General features: G+C 49.2%; 1 protein-coding gene across 1 annotated transcript in view; it reads right to left on the bottom strand.

The window, feature by feature from the left end:
• Nucleotides 1-16,263, bottom strand: part of LOC139054423 (protein Skeletor, isoforms B/C-like) — a 455,133-nt gene that overhangs the window by 74,703 nt on the left and 364,167 nt on the right. The window contains exons 15-16 of the mRNA XM_070531374.1: nucleotides 12,173-12,312; nucleotides 11,989-12,112 (exon numbers count right to left, since the gene is read on the bottom strand). Coding sequence (XP_070387475.1) covers nucleotides 11,989-12,112; nucleotides 12,173-12,312 — 264 coding nt within the window. The remainder of the gene's footprint in view (nucleotides 1-11,988; nucleotides 12,113-12,172; nucleotides 12,313-16,263) is intronic.

Genomic DNA, 16,263 nt, shown 5'->3' on the forward strand with positions numbered 1-16,263 from the left:
ATTGATAGTGTGAATATGGTCTATTGTTGAGTAGCCTTTACGGAATCCTGCTTGGTCTTTTGCTTGACAGAAGTCTAATTAAGGTGTCCCTGATTCTATTTGCAATTACTTTAGTAAATAGTTTGTAGGCAACTGACAGTAAGCTGATCGGCCTATAATTTTTCAAGTCTTTGGCGTCCCCTTTCTTATGGATTAGGATTATGTGAGCGTTTTTCCAAGATTCCGGTACGCTCGAAGTCATGAGGCATTGCGTATAGAGGGTGCCCAGCTTCTCTACAACAATCTGCCCACTATCCTTCAACAAATCTGCTGTTACCTGGTCCTCCCCAGCTGCCTTCCCCCTTTGCATAGCTCCCAAGGCTTTCTTTACTTCTTCCGGCGTTACTTGTGGGATTTCGAATTCCTCTAGACTATTCTCTCTCCTATTATCATCGTGGGTGCCACTGGTACTGTATAAATCTCTACAGAACTCCTCAGCCACTTGAACTATCTGATCCATATTAGTAATGATATTTCCGGCTTTGTCTCTTAAGGCATTCATCTGATTCTTGCCCATTCCTAGTTTCTTCTTCACTGCTTTTAGGCTTCCTCCGTTCCTGAGAGCATGTTCAATTATATCCATAGTATACTTCCTTATGTGAGCTGTCTTACGCTGGTTGATTAACTTCGAAAGTTCTGCCAGTTCTAATCTAGCTGTAGGGTTAGAGGCTTTCATACATTGGCGTTTCTTATTAGCCTCAGGTCTAGGCTAGTTCGAGTTCTTATCATCATGTGGTCACTGCAGCGCACCTCGCTGAGCACGTCCACATCTTTTATGATGCCAGGGTTAGCGCAAAGTATGAAGTCTATTTCATTTCTAGTCTCGCCGTTTGGGCTCCTCCACGTCCACTTTCGGCTATCCCGCTTGCGGAAGAAGGTATTCATTATCCGCATATTATTCTGTTCCGCAAACTCTACTAATAACTCTCCCCTGCTATTCCTAGTGCCTATGCCATATTCCCCCACTGCCTTGTCTCCAGCCTGCTTCTTGCCTACCTTGGCATTGAAGTCGCCCATCAGTATAGTCTGTTTTGTTTTGACTGTACCCATCACCGATTCCACGTCTTCATTGAAGCTTTCGACTTCCTGGTCATGTAGGGGCGTAGGGGCGTGTCCTGGGATGTAGGGGCGTGGACCTGTACAACTTTCATTTTGTACCTCTTATTAAGTTTCACAACAAGACCTGCCACCCTCTCGTTAATGCTATAGAATGCCTGTATGTTACCAAGTATATTCTTATTAATCAGGAATCCGACTGCTAGTTCTCGTCTCTCCGATAAGCCTCGGTAGCACAGGACATGCCCGCTTTTTAGCACTGTATATGCTTCTTTTGGCCGCCTAACTTCACTGAGCCCTATTATATCCCAATTACTGCCCTCTAATTCTTCCAATAGCACTGTTAGACTCGCCTCACTAGATAATGTTCCAGCGTTAAACGTTGCCAGGTTCATATTCCAATGGCGGCCTGTCCGGAGCCAGGGATTCTCAGCACCCTCTGCTGCGTCGTAGGTCTGACCGCCGCCGTGGTTAATTGCTTGGCAGCTGCTGGGGACTGAGGGCTGGGGTTTGATTGATGTGTTCATATAGGAGGTTCATATATATATATATATATATATATATATATATATATATATATATATATATATATATATATATATATATATATATATTGATACAAGGCAAAAACATATTTAAACAACGCGCGCAGGTTCCTGCGCCCCCTCAAGCGGACAACGGCGTACTGGAGGTAAAGGCGACAAAAATAATGGCACGTGTTGTCGCCGAACGCACTCGCATCGTAGGTGGCCGTTGTCGGCGTCTACAAGAAGAAGAAGAGGTGAAGCGATCCTCGAGAGAGAAGAAGAAGAAGGCATTCATTATCTCCTGTTTAGAATGCGGCAGTGCTTTTTATTTACTCGCAGGGCACACGTTAGCCCACAATAAATAGTTGTTTCTGGACTCCCTTAACTGCGTTACAATTCTGGTGGAAGTGCGGGATAATGATTTCCAGCCCAATTCGAGCTGGAGAAAGCAGCCCGGAACCACGCCATCTAAGACCCAACGAGCTCACGCCTGTCCACCAGCGCACGAGCCGTCGCTTACGTGCTGAGGCGCCTGAGTTTCCTCTTTTGCCGGAGCAAACTGCAACAGCAGCAGCAGACAATAATGAAATGACATCCCAGACAGGCTCAACCCGCATCGTTGTTGAAGACGCCGAGGACTGGCGGGAAGGCTTCGAGCACGTCGCTGACTACAATGGATGGGAAGAAAACCGGAAGCTCCGCAACGTTTACTACGCGTTGCAAGACTGTGCGTGAACGTGGTTTTAAAACCATGAAGCTGTCCTCCGGTCGTGTAATGACTTCCGACAGGAGCCACGTATCCACGTATCCGAGCACACGTATCCGAGCACAAACCACCGAGAAAGAGCCGAAACCGCTTTGCAAGCAAGAAGCCAACGAAACAACGAAAGCGTGGGAATGTATCTCGAAGATATGTCCCGCTTATTCTGCCGGGCCGATTCGAACATGAGCGAGGACAAGAAGCTTCGGCACCTGATGCGCGGTGTGAAGCAGGAGCTTTTTGCCGATTTGGTTCGCAGCTCTCCACTCACCGTCGCCGAATTCCGCTCCGAGGTGACAACTATGGAAAGGACGCTTCAACAACGTGCGAAATTCTACAACGCGATATGAACGTCACCTCTATGGACGCGATGTCGGCAATGTTCGGGAACAGCGTCGAGGTCTTACCAGAACTCGTAAGATCTGTGGTTCGAGAAGAGCTCCAGAGGCAACAGCTCAACAACGGCCCCACAGTGATCTCTTCGTTAGCAGTAGTGGTTCACGAAGAAGTGAGACAAGCACTCCGCGAACAGCATCCGCCAGCACAGCCGCAAGCGTCGTCATCGGTACGGAAGATGGTATCGTGCGCCGAGGTACTCAGAGGATCTCCAGGACGTACTTTCGTCGCGGCAACTACGCATGAACCCGAACCTCGGCTCTTGCCGTCTCCGCCGGAGATGAGATTCCGGAAGGCTGATATATGGCGCACTCCTAATAGAATCCCACTGGGCTACCACTGCGGCGAAGCTGGTCATCTCTACAGGACGTGCGAATACCGCAGAGCGGGACTTCGGGGGTTTTCTGTAAACGCTCCTTGCCCAAGAAACGGTGAACGTCCTTTCGAGATCCAGGAGTGTTTGTCAACGCGCCAAAGCCCACAGACTACACAGCAACATCAGCCTCGGTCAACAGTGCCGCTGAGGTATCGATCACCGAGCCCGCGTCCATCCTCAAGCTCACCAAGGCGACGCCCCCAAAGCCCACGTCGGGAAAAGTGATACCGGCGACCTGTGGAGGTGAGGCCGCTGTCGACGCAAGAACAGAGCATCCAGCGCTGATTCTGAAATATAACGACGGATGCGAGAGCAGTTGCAAAAAGTGTGAAGTTGCTTCCGATTTATGTGTGTTTATAGACGGCTGCGAAATTACTGCTTAGTAGACACAGCCGCAGACCATTCAGTTATGAGTGAAGTACTTGCCAGAAGACTGAATAAGGTGCTGACTCCTTGGAGAGGACCACAAATTCGAACCGCCGGAGGACACCTTATCAACCCGGTGGGCAGGTGTACTTCTAGAATCGGAATACGCGGCTTTACACATGTCGCTAGTTTCATTGTCCTGTCAGAATGCTCAAGAGATTTAATTATTTGGATGGACTTTTTGCAGGCGAACGGTGCAGTTATCAACTTGCAGGAATCCTGGGTGTCGTTCTCAACGAAGCACGCCATCGCGACGTTCAAGTGTGGAGAACAATGTGATGCACTTCAGATTATAGACCACGACGTCGTGATACCCCCAAGATCCAGCATAGCCGTCGCCCTAAGGAGCATCGTATTCAGTGACTATGAAGGAATAGCAGACAGTAACGCTGTGCTCTTACTCGAAAAAAGGACCTGTATGGCAAGGGGTCTTGTTCGGCTGCGTGACGGGTGTTCAAATGTCTTCCTGACTAACTTTGGAAATGAAGTCCAGCATGTTGCGAAGGGAACCGTCATCGCCGGCCTTAACGATCACGAACAGATTATGGATTTGAGCCCTTCCGATGCTGCACTACTGGATTTTGACAACGTAGACCCCATACTCGCATCCGGCAACATCGAAGCAGCACTATCACCGAGCCAGAAGCAGGAAATAGAGAACCTTGCGCGAGAATTCGCCTCGTGTTTCTGAACGACATCGAAAGTCCAGAGAACATCCATCGCCAAAAACGGTATCATTGTCGACGAAGCTGTGAGGCCTACTTGCCAGCATCCCTACCGAGTATCACCGAAGGAGAGAGAGATCATCAGCAAACAAGTCGAAGAAATACTTAGAGACGACGTAGTTCAACCACCGACCAGCCCGTGGGCTGCGCCTGTGGTGCTGGTAAAGAAAAACGATCAGACCTTGCGCTTCTGCTTTGATTATCGGAAGCTAAGCGTTGTCACAAAGCGGGATGTCTATCCACTTCCGAGGATCGATGACACCCTCGATAGACTACGGGTTGCGAAATTATTTTCCTCGCTCGACCTCAAAAGCGGGTACTGGCAAATAGCAGTGGACGAACGAGATTGTGAGAAGACAGCATTCGTCACACCAGACGGACTATACGAATTCAAGGTACTTCCGTTCGGCCTGTGTTCCGCACCTGCCGCCTTTCAGCGGATGATGGACGCTGTGCTCTCCGGGTTAAGTGGCTGTCCAGTCTGGTTTATCTTGACGATGGATGTCATGAGTTTTTGTACCACCTTTTCTCAGCCTGTGGAACGACTAATGACTGTGCTAAAAGCTATTAGTTCAGCAGGGCTGACGATAAAGCCACAAAAATGTCACCTCAGCTTCCATGAGCTCCTTGTCCTCGGCCATGTGATTACCTCCGAAGGAATCCGTCCTCACCCTGAGAAGACCGCAGTAGTAGCATAGTTTCCTAGACCAACCGGTAAAAAGGCCGTTAGGCAATTCCTAGGAATTTGTGCTTACTACAGGCGTTTCGTCAAAAAATGTTTCGAAGATTGCCGAGCCGTTAAAGCGATTAACGGACGATGTGCCTTTCGTCTGGCAAAGTGGACAAGAAGATTCATTCAATGAGCTGCAAAAGCGACATCAAAACTACCTGGTCTTTGCGCACTTTGATGAGGAAGCGGAACCAGACATCTACACAGACGCCAGCAATTTAGGACTCGGTGTCACATATAAGAGGGAGGCTAAAATAAAATAATAAACGAAGAAAGGTTTCAAGAAGACGACGAGGATGGCGTTAAGGATGACGTGGATTAACCGAAGACTAAAGAAGATAAAGAAGAAGTATTCAGTAAGGTGGCAAGATATGATTGGTGGAGAAGAGAAGAAGAAGTATCTGTTGAGGTAGAAAGCGATCAGTGGAGGAGAAGAGAAGATGAAGAAGACGAAGAGAAGGATTACGTGGACTAACGTCAAGGCTATAAAAGGGCGAGGAAGGGCGAGGCACGAGAGAAAAAGAACAAAGCAGCGGAGGTACGGTGGGTCAGGGATGGTTCAGCCGGAAGAGATAGACGCCAGCTACTGCTCCGGTGAGCTCACGTTCTACGGCTTCGCACCGCAGATTTCCTGCCATTGCTGAGTCCGTTCCGGGGAGTCCACGGAGGACGCTACCACCTGCGACGGCCAGGGGTGTCTTCAGCACTGTTGCCGCTCATCCAGGTGGTGCCCCAACGCCAACATCATCTGCAACACCTCCACGGGCGTTTGGACCGGGAGCGTGTACGACGCAGCCAACGACGCCGCCAGCGACGCCAGCTCTATAACGTCGAACGCCACTTCGAGGCCGGCTACGGGACCCATACCACGCCACATCCGCAGCGAACCAAACGTCAGCACGAATGCCAACCACTAACAGTAGAACGCTAGTAGCAGTGTTACCGGGTTGTGTGTAATGATAGCCTTTGTATTTTGTGTTAGTTTTGTTACGTTTGTGTGCTAGTGTTTCTGTAGCGTAGGTTGTATTAAATGTGCGTCTGTGTGGGTACACCTATCGCCTAGTCCATTCTTTCGGTCAGAGGGTTCTCCGGAGGAGATCCGTGACAAAGATCAGTAGCGAGCCTGCCAGGATTCATTTCCTTCTTTCTTTTTTGCTTTGTCTCGGATCTTTCCGATCCCTCGACGGCAGAAAGTATGGATTTGGCAAAAAACCCTTGAACTTGCGCTCAAGCTAGGGTTAAGCAAGGAAGAGGTGATGCGTCTCTGTGACGACGAGAAAGAAGAGGCAAAAAGGCAGTGAGAGGAAAGGGCGCAAGCACGCGCAGACTTTTGCGAAGGAGAAGAGCGAGAGGCTAGAAGAGCTCGCGAGGCAGAAGAACAGGAGAAAAGAAGGATAGAACGGGGGAAGGAGTTCCTTTCATGGAAACAGGCGCGCATATCGCAGGAGGCTATGAGGGGATCACGGACAATGATCAGCGTTCCTTAGCGGGTACCGAATCTCCTAGACCGGCCAGAGTTTTTCCAAGAAAGTTGGTGGCTCCTTTTGATGAAAAAATAGATGATTTGGACGCGTATCTGCAACGATTCGAGTGGGTAGCTTTGGGGCAAGGCCGTGAGCATAGTGAATGGGTCACGGCATTGAGTATGTGCTTAGTCGGAGAGGCGCTGAATGTGTTTGTAAGGATGCCGGCTGCTGAGTCCATGGACAACGAGAAAGTTAGGAAGGCACTCCTCCAAAGATTCAGGCTTACGGCAGAAGGTTTTCGGGAGAGATTTCGCACAGCGGAGTCCGAGGATTCTGAAACCGCTAAGCAGTTTTCTGCAGGCTGACCAAGTATTTCGATAGGTGGATCGATATGTCCAAGACAGAAAAGAGTTTTGAAGGGGTGCGTGACAAGCTGGTCACAGAGTAATTTCTAGCATGTTGCAGCTCAAAGCTGGCGCTATTCTTGAAAGAAAGGAAGTTGTGTTCATTAGAAGAGTTTGCCGACACTGCAGACCGATTCCTCGAGGCTCAGGGGCTGAGAAATATGAGCAAGGGGAGGGAGGAGACACAGAAGGTCCCACAGACAAATGCGACAAAACTAAAAGCATATGGCAGTGCATTTGAGGTGCCAGTAATTTGTTTTCTCTGCGGCAAGGTCGGACACCGTGCAGTTGACTGTCGGAGCAGTAACGTTGCTCAATATACACAGGCTGTGTGTCAGGGTTGTAAGAGGAGAGGACACACTGTGGATGAGTGCCGGTATAGAACGCAAGACCGAGCTGCATGCGTTGTCGACTCTCGGGCAGAACTTGTCACACCACCTGAAGCTCCACAGCTGAAAGGAGAACAAACGCCGCTGGGAAATGAAGTGGTGAGTGGACCACCCAAGTCAAAAGCAGCGATGCCGGTGGTGGTCGGGCAAATAGGGGACCGTCCTGTATTGGGGCTTAGAGACAGCGGAGCCAAAACAGTTTTGGTTCGGAGAAGCCTGGTGAAGGACGAGGGTCTTACAGGGGAAACGTCGGCCGTCACTCTTGTAGACAGCCGAGTAAGGTACCTTCCTGAAGCCAGGATTCTAGTGTCCACGCCATATTAAACTGGACAGGTAGTGGCAAAATGCGTAGAGCAACCCATCTACGATCTCATCTTTAGAAACATTACGGGTGCAAGAAGTGTCGAGGACCTCGATCCCGAGTGGAGGATGCTCGGCGTTGAAGAACACCCAAAGGAGGAAAGGCCCACGACTGCTCAGGCGGGTGATGGGGCAGTCACTTTGTCGTCGGCAGTGGAGCTCAAGCGACAGCCAGGGCAACGCAGCGTCCGCTCTCTACTCCCGTTACGATGTGTCTGAGCATAACACCGGGTGAAATTGCAACTAGGCAAAGAGAAGACCTCAGCTTGAAAACCTGCTCCGAAAGAATCGGGGAAAAAGTGCAAAGGAAGAGGAGTCGTACGTCATTCGAATATCTATTGGTAAGCGGTCTTCTGCACAGGGAATGCATATTTAGCTCAGGAAGGCGGGACCAACAGCTGGTGCTACCGAAAGATATGAGAGAGACAGTGTTACGCTTAGGACATGACGCCATTATGGCTGGACACCAGAGTGTCCAAAAGACGGTGTCTAGAATCACCGAGGAGTTCTTCTGGCCAGGTGTCCAGAGTGATGTGAAACGCTTTATTCGCTGATGCGACGTGCGCCAGCGCACCGTTTTGAAGGCTATAGTTGGTCCCGTACCTCTGGGCAAGATGCCAGCCATCGACCTGCCATTTCAGAGCATCCGCAAGAGGCAATAGATATGTGCTTACTCTGGTGTATATGACCACTCGTTATCCTGACGTCATTCCATTGAAAACTACTGACAGTATCCAAGCGGAGGAGGGTCTTGTGAAGATGTTCTCGCGTTATGGGTTCCCGAGGGAAATTTTCAGTGACCGGGGCTCGAACTTCACGTCGGAGCTGATGAAGGAGGTTAACCGCCTTTTGTCAGTAAGGCAGTTACTGATAACGCCTTACCATCCCATGTGTAATGGGCTTGTAGAGCGGTTCAACGGTACCCTCAAAAGTATGATTAAGAAAATGTGCCAGGAAAGACCTCAGGATTGGGATAGATATCTCCCAGCTCTTTTGTTCGCGCACCGCGAAGTGCCGCAAATGAGTCTTGGTTTCTCGCCCTTCGAGATGTTGTATGGAAGAACCGTTAGAGGTCCACTTACAATACTCAAGGAGCTGTGGGCCAATAAAGCGATCGCGTCAGATCTCAAGACACCCTACACATACGTTCTTGAGTTGAGGGAGACGTTGGAGGAGACATGTAGGCTTGCACATCAAGGCTTGAAGAGGGCGCGCGAACTTTATAAGGGCTACTATGACAAGAAAGCCACGCACAGAAATCTGAAGCCGGGCGACAGGGTCCTCATCCTGCTACCCACGGATCATAATAAGCTACTGATGCACTAGAAGGGCCCTTACCTTGTGACGCAGAAGCAAAACGACATGGACTATGAGTTATTGATAAATAATACGAAGAAGTTTTTTCACGCAAACATGTTGAAAAAGCACGAAGAAAGAGTTCCCGTGTGGTGCGTCGCCGACGTAGCATGCGCGGTAGTGGCAGAGGAGATAGATGATGCTGCCGAGGTGCCCACGTGCAGTGGAAAGAAAACTGTAGGATGGAATAAAGTGGAATATATTAAAGGCAGAGATAACGTTGGAGCCGGCTTGATGAGTATAGCCCACTGAACAGCTCTAGGTATCTCTGGGATGTATCTTGCTGTTGCTGCTGTGTTATGTATTTCAGGGAGTATCGTGTTGTTGGTGTTGTGGTTGTTACGTGATTATGCAAAGGAGTGTGTTGTGAATATTAGCGTTAGCAGCGCAACACTCGCGCCACCTCTCGCACCGCGCTTGTACCACTCCGACCGCCGCGGGCCACGCGGCGCAGCCGCACGGAGACGGGGGCTATGCGGGAAAACAAGATATGAGGGGACGCGTGAGAGTCGCGCATCCCCACATCCCCCCAACCTTAAATCACTTCTTATTCCTGCGAAACATGTGACACGGTCTAACATTAACCCGTGCTTCGCGAACAAGATAGTACATGCAACAGTGACCGCGCTGAGGAAATGTCCACACGCTGTCCATAGCATGCGAGCCGATATTGTCCTTGGGTACACCGCTGGCGTGCGCCGGTCACAGCAGCAGCTTTGCAGACTCGACGGCAGGATTCCAGTCCAGGACTCCGGAAACGACGACGCAGTAGTCGGTACGAGCAAGTGCCGCTCGCGCCGACGCGCCCTGCTGGCAAGAGCCACCGTAGCTGTCGGTGACCGCCGGCTCTTTTGTCCGCCGCCGAGGGTTGTGAGCTGTATACAGGAGGCCGCCGAAGTCGCTGCGCCAAACTGGCCACAGCATCACCATCGCCCGGGGTGGCTCGATCGTAGTCCGGGGCAGCAGCGCAGACGATGTGCAGGTGATAGCAAGCCAGGGGTGACTCCAATCACGCTGCGTACACTCAACACACTCGGCAAACACTAAAGTAGTGCAAGGGAGAGGAATTCTGCATGCGCATCGCCCACGTGGTACGATGTTCAACTCGGCTGGCAAAATATCAGGCAGCTACTCAGATGCTAAGTTCATGTGAACGAAGCTCGCTTCCTTGAGTCGAACGAGTAATTTCAATTCGTGCGAGACTAAATAGAATGAAGGAAGCTAATTGGAACACCTCAACGCCACGGTCCACCAGGTTGTGTCCCTCCACGTGCGACAGGCTGCTTCGTAAAGCCTTAGGCCTAAAGCGTCGCTACTCTGACAACAACCGGCATCCAAAAACAACACCCAAAATGAGCGCAAAACAGGCAGCCTCGAGGAGACGTCAGCTCTGTGAGGTGGTCCTACTCCGCTCGGTGCACACAGCATCCGAGTTGACGGCGCCCTACGTCCCAGACGGTGTCGGAGCGTCCGGTGCCATGCCGCAATACCAGTAAGCCCGTAGTGGCACCCGTGGCCCGCGGCCACCCGGCTCCCAGAGCCGCGACTTCATCAGAGTCAAAGAGATAGAAGAAGCTATTTGCATAAGAAATTCGGACCACCCACGAGGCTTCCGTACTCACTCACTTCAGCCGTGCCACTGCTCCGCGGGCGCTAAGCCTCGCTCTCCCAGGATGCAGACCACGTGGCTCTCGTACCGACGAATGTCATAAAAAAAACACTTGCGAAAAGGCTTAGCATGTTGACAAGTTCAAACGCACTACAGCCACGGTCGCCTCTATCAAGAAAGAACGCCGCCAACGCTAGCAATGAAAATACGCGCTAGCCCTACGCTTCGGTTCAAACAAAGGTCTCGAACGAAGCAAAACTGTTAAATCTATCGTCCGATGCCCCAAGAGCCCCACGTTGGGCGCCAGATGTGGGGTTCTCCTCCCGTGCTCTTGGGACAAAGGAACGACAACACAGTAGTGCAAACAATCACAAGGGCATTTATTGCACCTTTCATAGATCAATGCCTGCTAGCCGAGTTGCTATCCACAAAACATGCCGATGGGCGCGCGACAAATCTAGAAGTCCGACTCACCGCGACCAGATAGCGAGCGAATATGTTCGCCCCATGCTGGATCCCAACGCCTGGTCGTTCGCGCGTACGGTCACGTGAACGGTGGCGCGTTCGAATGCAGGCCACGCGAGGCGGTCTCGCAGAAGCATGGCTCGGCGCGCACGCGGGACATCCACGCTGTTCGCCGATCCGCCGGGAAAGAGGAAGCCCTAGTCTCTCGGCGCACAAGTAACCCCGCCTGTCGGCGGCGTTAGCAGCGCAACACTCGCGCCATCTCTCGCACCGCGCTTGTACCACTCCGACCGCCGCGGGTCACGCGGCGCAGCCGCACGGAGACGCGGGCTATACGGGAAAACAAGATATCAGGGGACGCGTGAGAGTCGCGCTTCCCACAATATATATCGGGTAGTGGTGTTATTTGGCCGGATTTACGCGTTTCAAGGATGCCCGTTAGCGATCAGATAAAATTATGCGTGGTAAGAATTCGGCTTGGGGTAGGCCTCTGGGCTCAGATTTGGGTTTGCTTAGACAGCATGGTGTTAGGCAGTATGTCAAATTACGTTTGTGAGAAATCTTAAATAATCATGTCTTAGTCAAGAACTCTGTCAAAAAACAACAAGAAGATGTTTTACCGAAATGGTTGTAGAAATAATACGTAAAACTCACACAACCACACTATTCTGCGATTGATTAATAATAATAATAATAGAAGATAACATTTTATTTGCATATTCATTTCTAATAAATATTGTGTAAAGAACCTATACGACAATTTCGCGTACCATTCTTTATCTTTTGTACTGTGCGTACTTGGCGGTCATTAGTAATTTGCACGGTGCAAATCTCCTAGGGATTCCACGACTAATTCTCCTTCGTAGCCTCTGCCGCCCCCAAGACATGGCGACGATTACAGTACCTGTGGCCAATTTTCTGGAGTAAACGACGTCAACAACGCCGTTAATGTATCGGGACGAGACGAGCTGCAGGTCCTCGGTGCCGCCAACTTTGTTGTCCGGACAAACTCCGCCGCTGCTCGAGCACTGAAAAGGGTTGACGCCTTCTCGAGCCGTTCACGTAGCGATTCGCGCTGCGTCGTTTACCTGTGCCTTGGACGAAAGGTAGTAGTCGGCGACGGAGACGCGGCCGTCGCGGTGGACAAAGACAACGGCCACGTCGGCGCCAACCATGGCACTCCGGTCCTTGACGCCACTCGTGCCGAAGGCTGTCCATTGGCCCGGCACTGCAACGTAGATAACAGCGGCCGAAATAGGTTGCGGGTTTTGTCAGTTGCCTGTATCACAGCTGCTTGATGCGACACCATGGCAATAGCCCCACGGTTTGTGCAACAGTATATATTTACTATTTAAGAGGTCAGCAGTCTGCACAAAATAGGTTCTGCCAACACGTTCGTTCTGTTGAAGACGAAAGCTTTTGACATGGCGTACGCCAGCGCCATTCAATTTTATGAGGAAAACACAGAAAAAGTAATGAATTCACTGCCATTGTGTATGTGAACATGGTGAAAGAACATCCAAGCAAAATACGCTCTTGAGTTTTTATTATTATTATGTGCTTTGGATGCCACATGGACGAATGCTCGGAAGACGACTGTACAGCCTTGTATTCGCGACTCGTTCGCGAACTCGTTCTTCCATCAACCTCAACCTGGTTTTAGAAAAACTTGTTCATGCGATACTCAACTTTGTTTCACTAATAATTTATTCGCCGCCTTAGATCAAGGATTCGATATTGAGTGTATTTTTTTAGATGTTGCCAAAGCTTTTGATACCGTATGTCATAATGTACTTATCCATAAACTTAATCATAATAATAATAATATATGGGATTTTACGTGCCAAAACCACTTTCTGATTATGAGGCACGCCGTAGTGGGGGACTCCGGAAATTTTGACCACCTGGGGTTCTTTAACGTGCACCTAAATCTAGGTACACGGGTGTTTTCGCATTTCGCCCCCATCGAAATGCGGCCGCCGTGGCCAGGATTCGATCCCGCGACCTCGTGCTCAGCAGCCTAACACCATAGCCACTGAGCAACCACGGCGGGTAAACTTAATAAGTTTAATATTGACCAACATATGTTGTCTTGGATTAAGGAGTTTCTTGTAATCGAACTCAATAAGTCACAACCAATAACTACGCTTCTGTTATGTCAACAGTTACATCCGGAGTGCCAGAAGGCTTCGTCTTGTGGCCATTATTCTTCTTGATTTATATTAGTGATCTCCCTAACTGTGTAACGTCATCATCAATTAATCTGTTCGCAGACGATTGTGTGATATACCGAAAGATCACTAACCCTGATGAGTCATATAAACTTCAAGAGGACCTTTACAATGCGTCACTCTGGTCTAATAAATGACTCTTGAAACTTAACGCTAGCAAGTGTAAATCGATGGGCATATCACCTACGGCCAGCACTGGCAATCAGTGTAGATATGTACTGAATGACACTTCGTTAGTGTCCGCTAACGCTCACAAATATCTTGGTCTTCACATAACTAATGATTTGTTATGCAAACTAATTATATTACTGCTAATGCTAATCGCATGTTAGGATATCTTTGTCGCAAGTTTTTCACCGTTCCTACTTCGGTAATATTGGCACTCTACAAAACCCTAGTTCGCTCAAAACTAGTATACGCATCTACCATTTGGGATAACAATAAAGCAGCCCTAACCGTAAACCCTGAAGCCATTCAAAATCGAGCCGCTCGCTTTATTTTATTTACCCGCCGTGGTTGCTCAGTGGCTATGGTGTTGGGCTGCTGAGCACGAGGTCGCGGGATCGAATCCCGGCCACGGCGGCCGCATTTCGATGGGGGCGAAATGCGAAAACACCCGTGTGCTTAGATTTAGGCGCACGTTAAAGAACCCCAGGTGGTCAAAATTTCCGGAGTCCTCCACTACGGCGTGCCTCATAATCAGAAAGTGGTTTTGGCACGTAAAACCCCATATATTATTATTATTTCATTTAACTATTCCCGCCATTCCAGTGCAACATGTATGAAAAAAACCCTGAACCTGCCAGATCTTTCATTACGCCGCAAATGTGCTCGCCTTTGTCTGTTCCACGAGGTTTATCACTCTAACCACGTGCTCAAGAATCAACTTTTCACCCCACCTTTCTACGTGTCATCCCGTTCTAACCACAAATATAAAGTTGCCGTCCCAACCTGCCGAACGAACAAATATCATGATTCTTTTTTGCCCGCAGAAGTGTCGACTGGAACCACCTTCCTGCTGCCATGATTCAAATCGCAGATACACAGATCGCAGATACATCTTCATTGAAAATAGCACTCTACGACGCTATCGCTTAACGTTTTTTCTTTCTTTTATAACATTGTCTGCATATTACTTTGCTTTGTTACTTACCACTCCTTACTGCAGGGCCTTCGGGCCTTGAAAGTGTCACATCGCATCGCATTTCTAGCGCACCACATTCATGTAAACAGCAGTTTTGCGCTAGGAAGGCGCATCGCATTAATGCGCCAGGCGAGGGTAGATTTATGGGCGCGAGTCGACTCTCGCGGAGCATGTAAACGCAGGATCGTCGCATTAGGAATGATGGGAAGGAATTAGCCATCAACATGGCGGCGGTCCCGGCTGCCCGCTTCGAATTGAATTTGGCGTTGCTTTTGTAAAATGCACTTCGTTCGCAGCAAATGATTGTGTTAACGGCTTTCGCTTAGTCTCAGGCCGCTTCGACGACAGAGTATTATGTATACCCTTGTGGTGTTTTCGAGATCGCTTCTCGTTTCGAACGAGTCGAAGCCTAACGAAAGAAACATTCGAGATGTCAGCGCTACCTATCGCTAGAGTCGTAAAATAGCCGCAACGACGGCATATGGCCTCTGAGATCCGAAGATCTCGCTGGCCAACTAAAGCTGCAAAACAGGTGCGCGGCTTTGAGTGCGTTACACTATAGCGTACGCTATAAGTTGCGTACGCTAAACTAAAACTCTATACTTCTCGGCACTCAACCACCAACGTACACTCGGCCTACTACCGGAAACCAATTACACCGGAAGTCGGTTGCACTTCTCTTATACGACACCATGTGGCGCTACGTTCTCACGAGAGTTGAGGCGCTACATGTAAACGGCGTCGCCTCGCCTTTCCCAAATGCGCTTGGAAATGCGATGCGCCACTGTCGCATTAATGTAAACGGGGCTTATGATAAATAAATAAATATTATATGATATTATGTGAAGCAAACAAAGACACCAAGGATAACATAAGGGAAATTGTGCTGAGTAATTGAATAAAAGAAATGATCAATTAATGGAAATGAAAGCGGATGAACGTGGGATTGTTCCCCACCTGCGGCAAGCTGTTTTTCATCCGCGTTCATTGCCATTAATTTATCATTTCTTTAATTCAATTAATCAGTACGAGTACAATTTCCTCTATGTTGTCCTTGGTGTCTTTGTTGGCTTCTAATGATATTAACAATTGTTTTCACAGGTGTGATGGCCTTACATGAGCACTTGCAAGACCTCATAGTAGGAGACAGTTCAGTTTCACAGCCTTATTTTTCTCGCAGCACAAAGCATCTGGCGTCTCTCGGTGGTGTAGCCTTCCTTCATGGAATTGCCGTATACTTCACTATCCCTAATACTGCTTCGCAATTCTGGAGAAACTGCAGTCTTTCTCTCTTTCTCTGTTTGGTTTAATGTGAGTCCAAGTATAAGCGCTGCTGCGCATGACTGCTGTTGATTCTGATTTCGAGTGAGCCGGCTTAGACTCATTTCGGTTACTGAGTAAATTGTACAGGGTGTCCCAACTATCACGCACCATGTCTTTAATAAAAAGCAATTGCGTTACTCGAAGAAAACCTAGTGCACATGGTTTCCAGTACAGTGCACTAGGTGCCAGTAATTTTTTCGTTAATGAGATTTAATTAGGTAATTGCAATTGATTATCTTACTCGAGAAGTACTGTCGCAATTATGAGTGTCAATGGGGCCTTCGCAGGCACAGCCAAGGGACATCTAAGTACGGTATTTTCAGCGATGTCCTAATTGCGCACTAATGTTTTCCGACTGGTAAAGAAACCCAACGAAATATAAAAAAATACCACGTGACTGCACTCTCGCCCGCATCATAAAGCAGCGCGCACAAATAAACTTATTGAAAGCAACAGCTTCGCCTGGTGGCAAACCCGAAGA

The sequence above is a fragment of the Dermacentor albipictus genome, chromosome 1 (genome assembly GCF_038994185.2).
Source record: "Dermacentor albipictus isolate Rhodes 1998 colony chromosome 1, USDA_Dalb.pri_finalv2, whole genome shotgun sequence".
Classification (NCBI taxonomy): Eukaryota; Metazoa; Arthropoda; class Arachnida; order Ixodida; family Ixodidae; genus Dermacentor; species Dermacentor albipictus.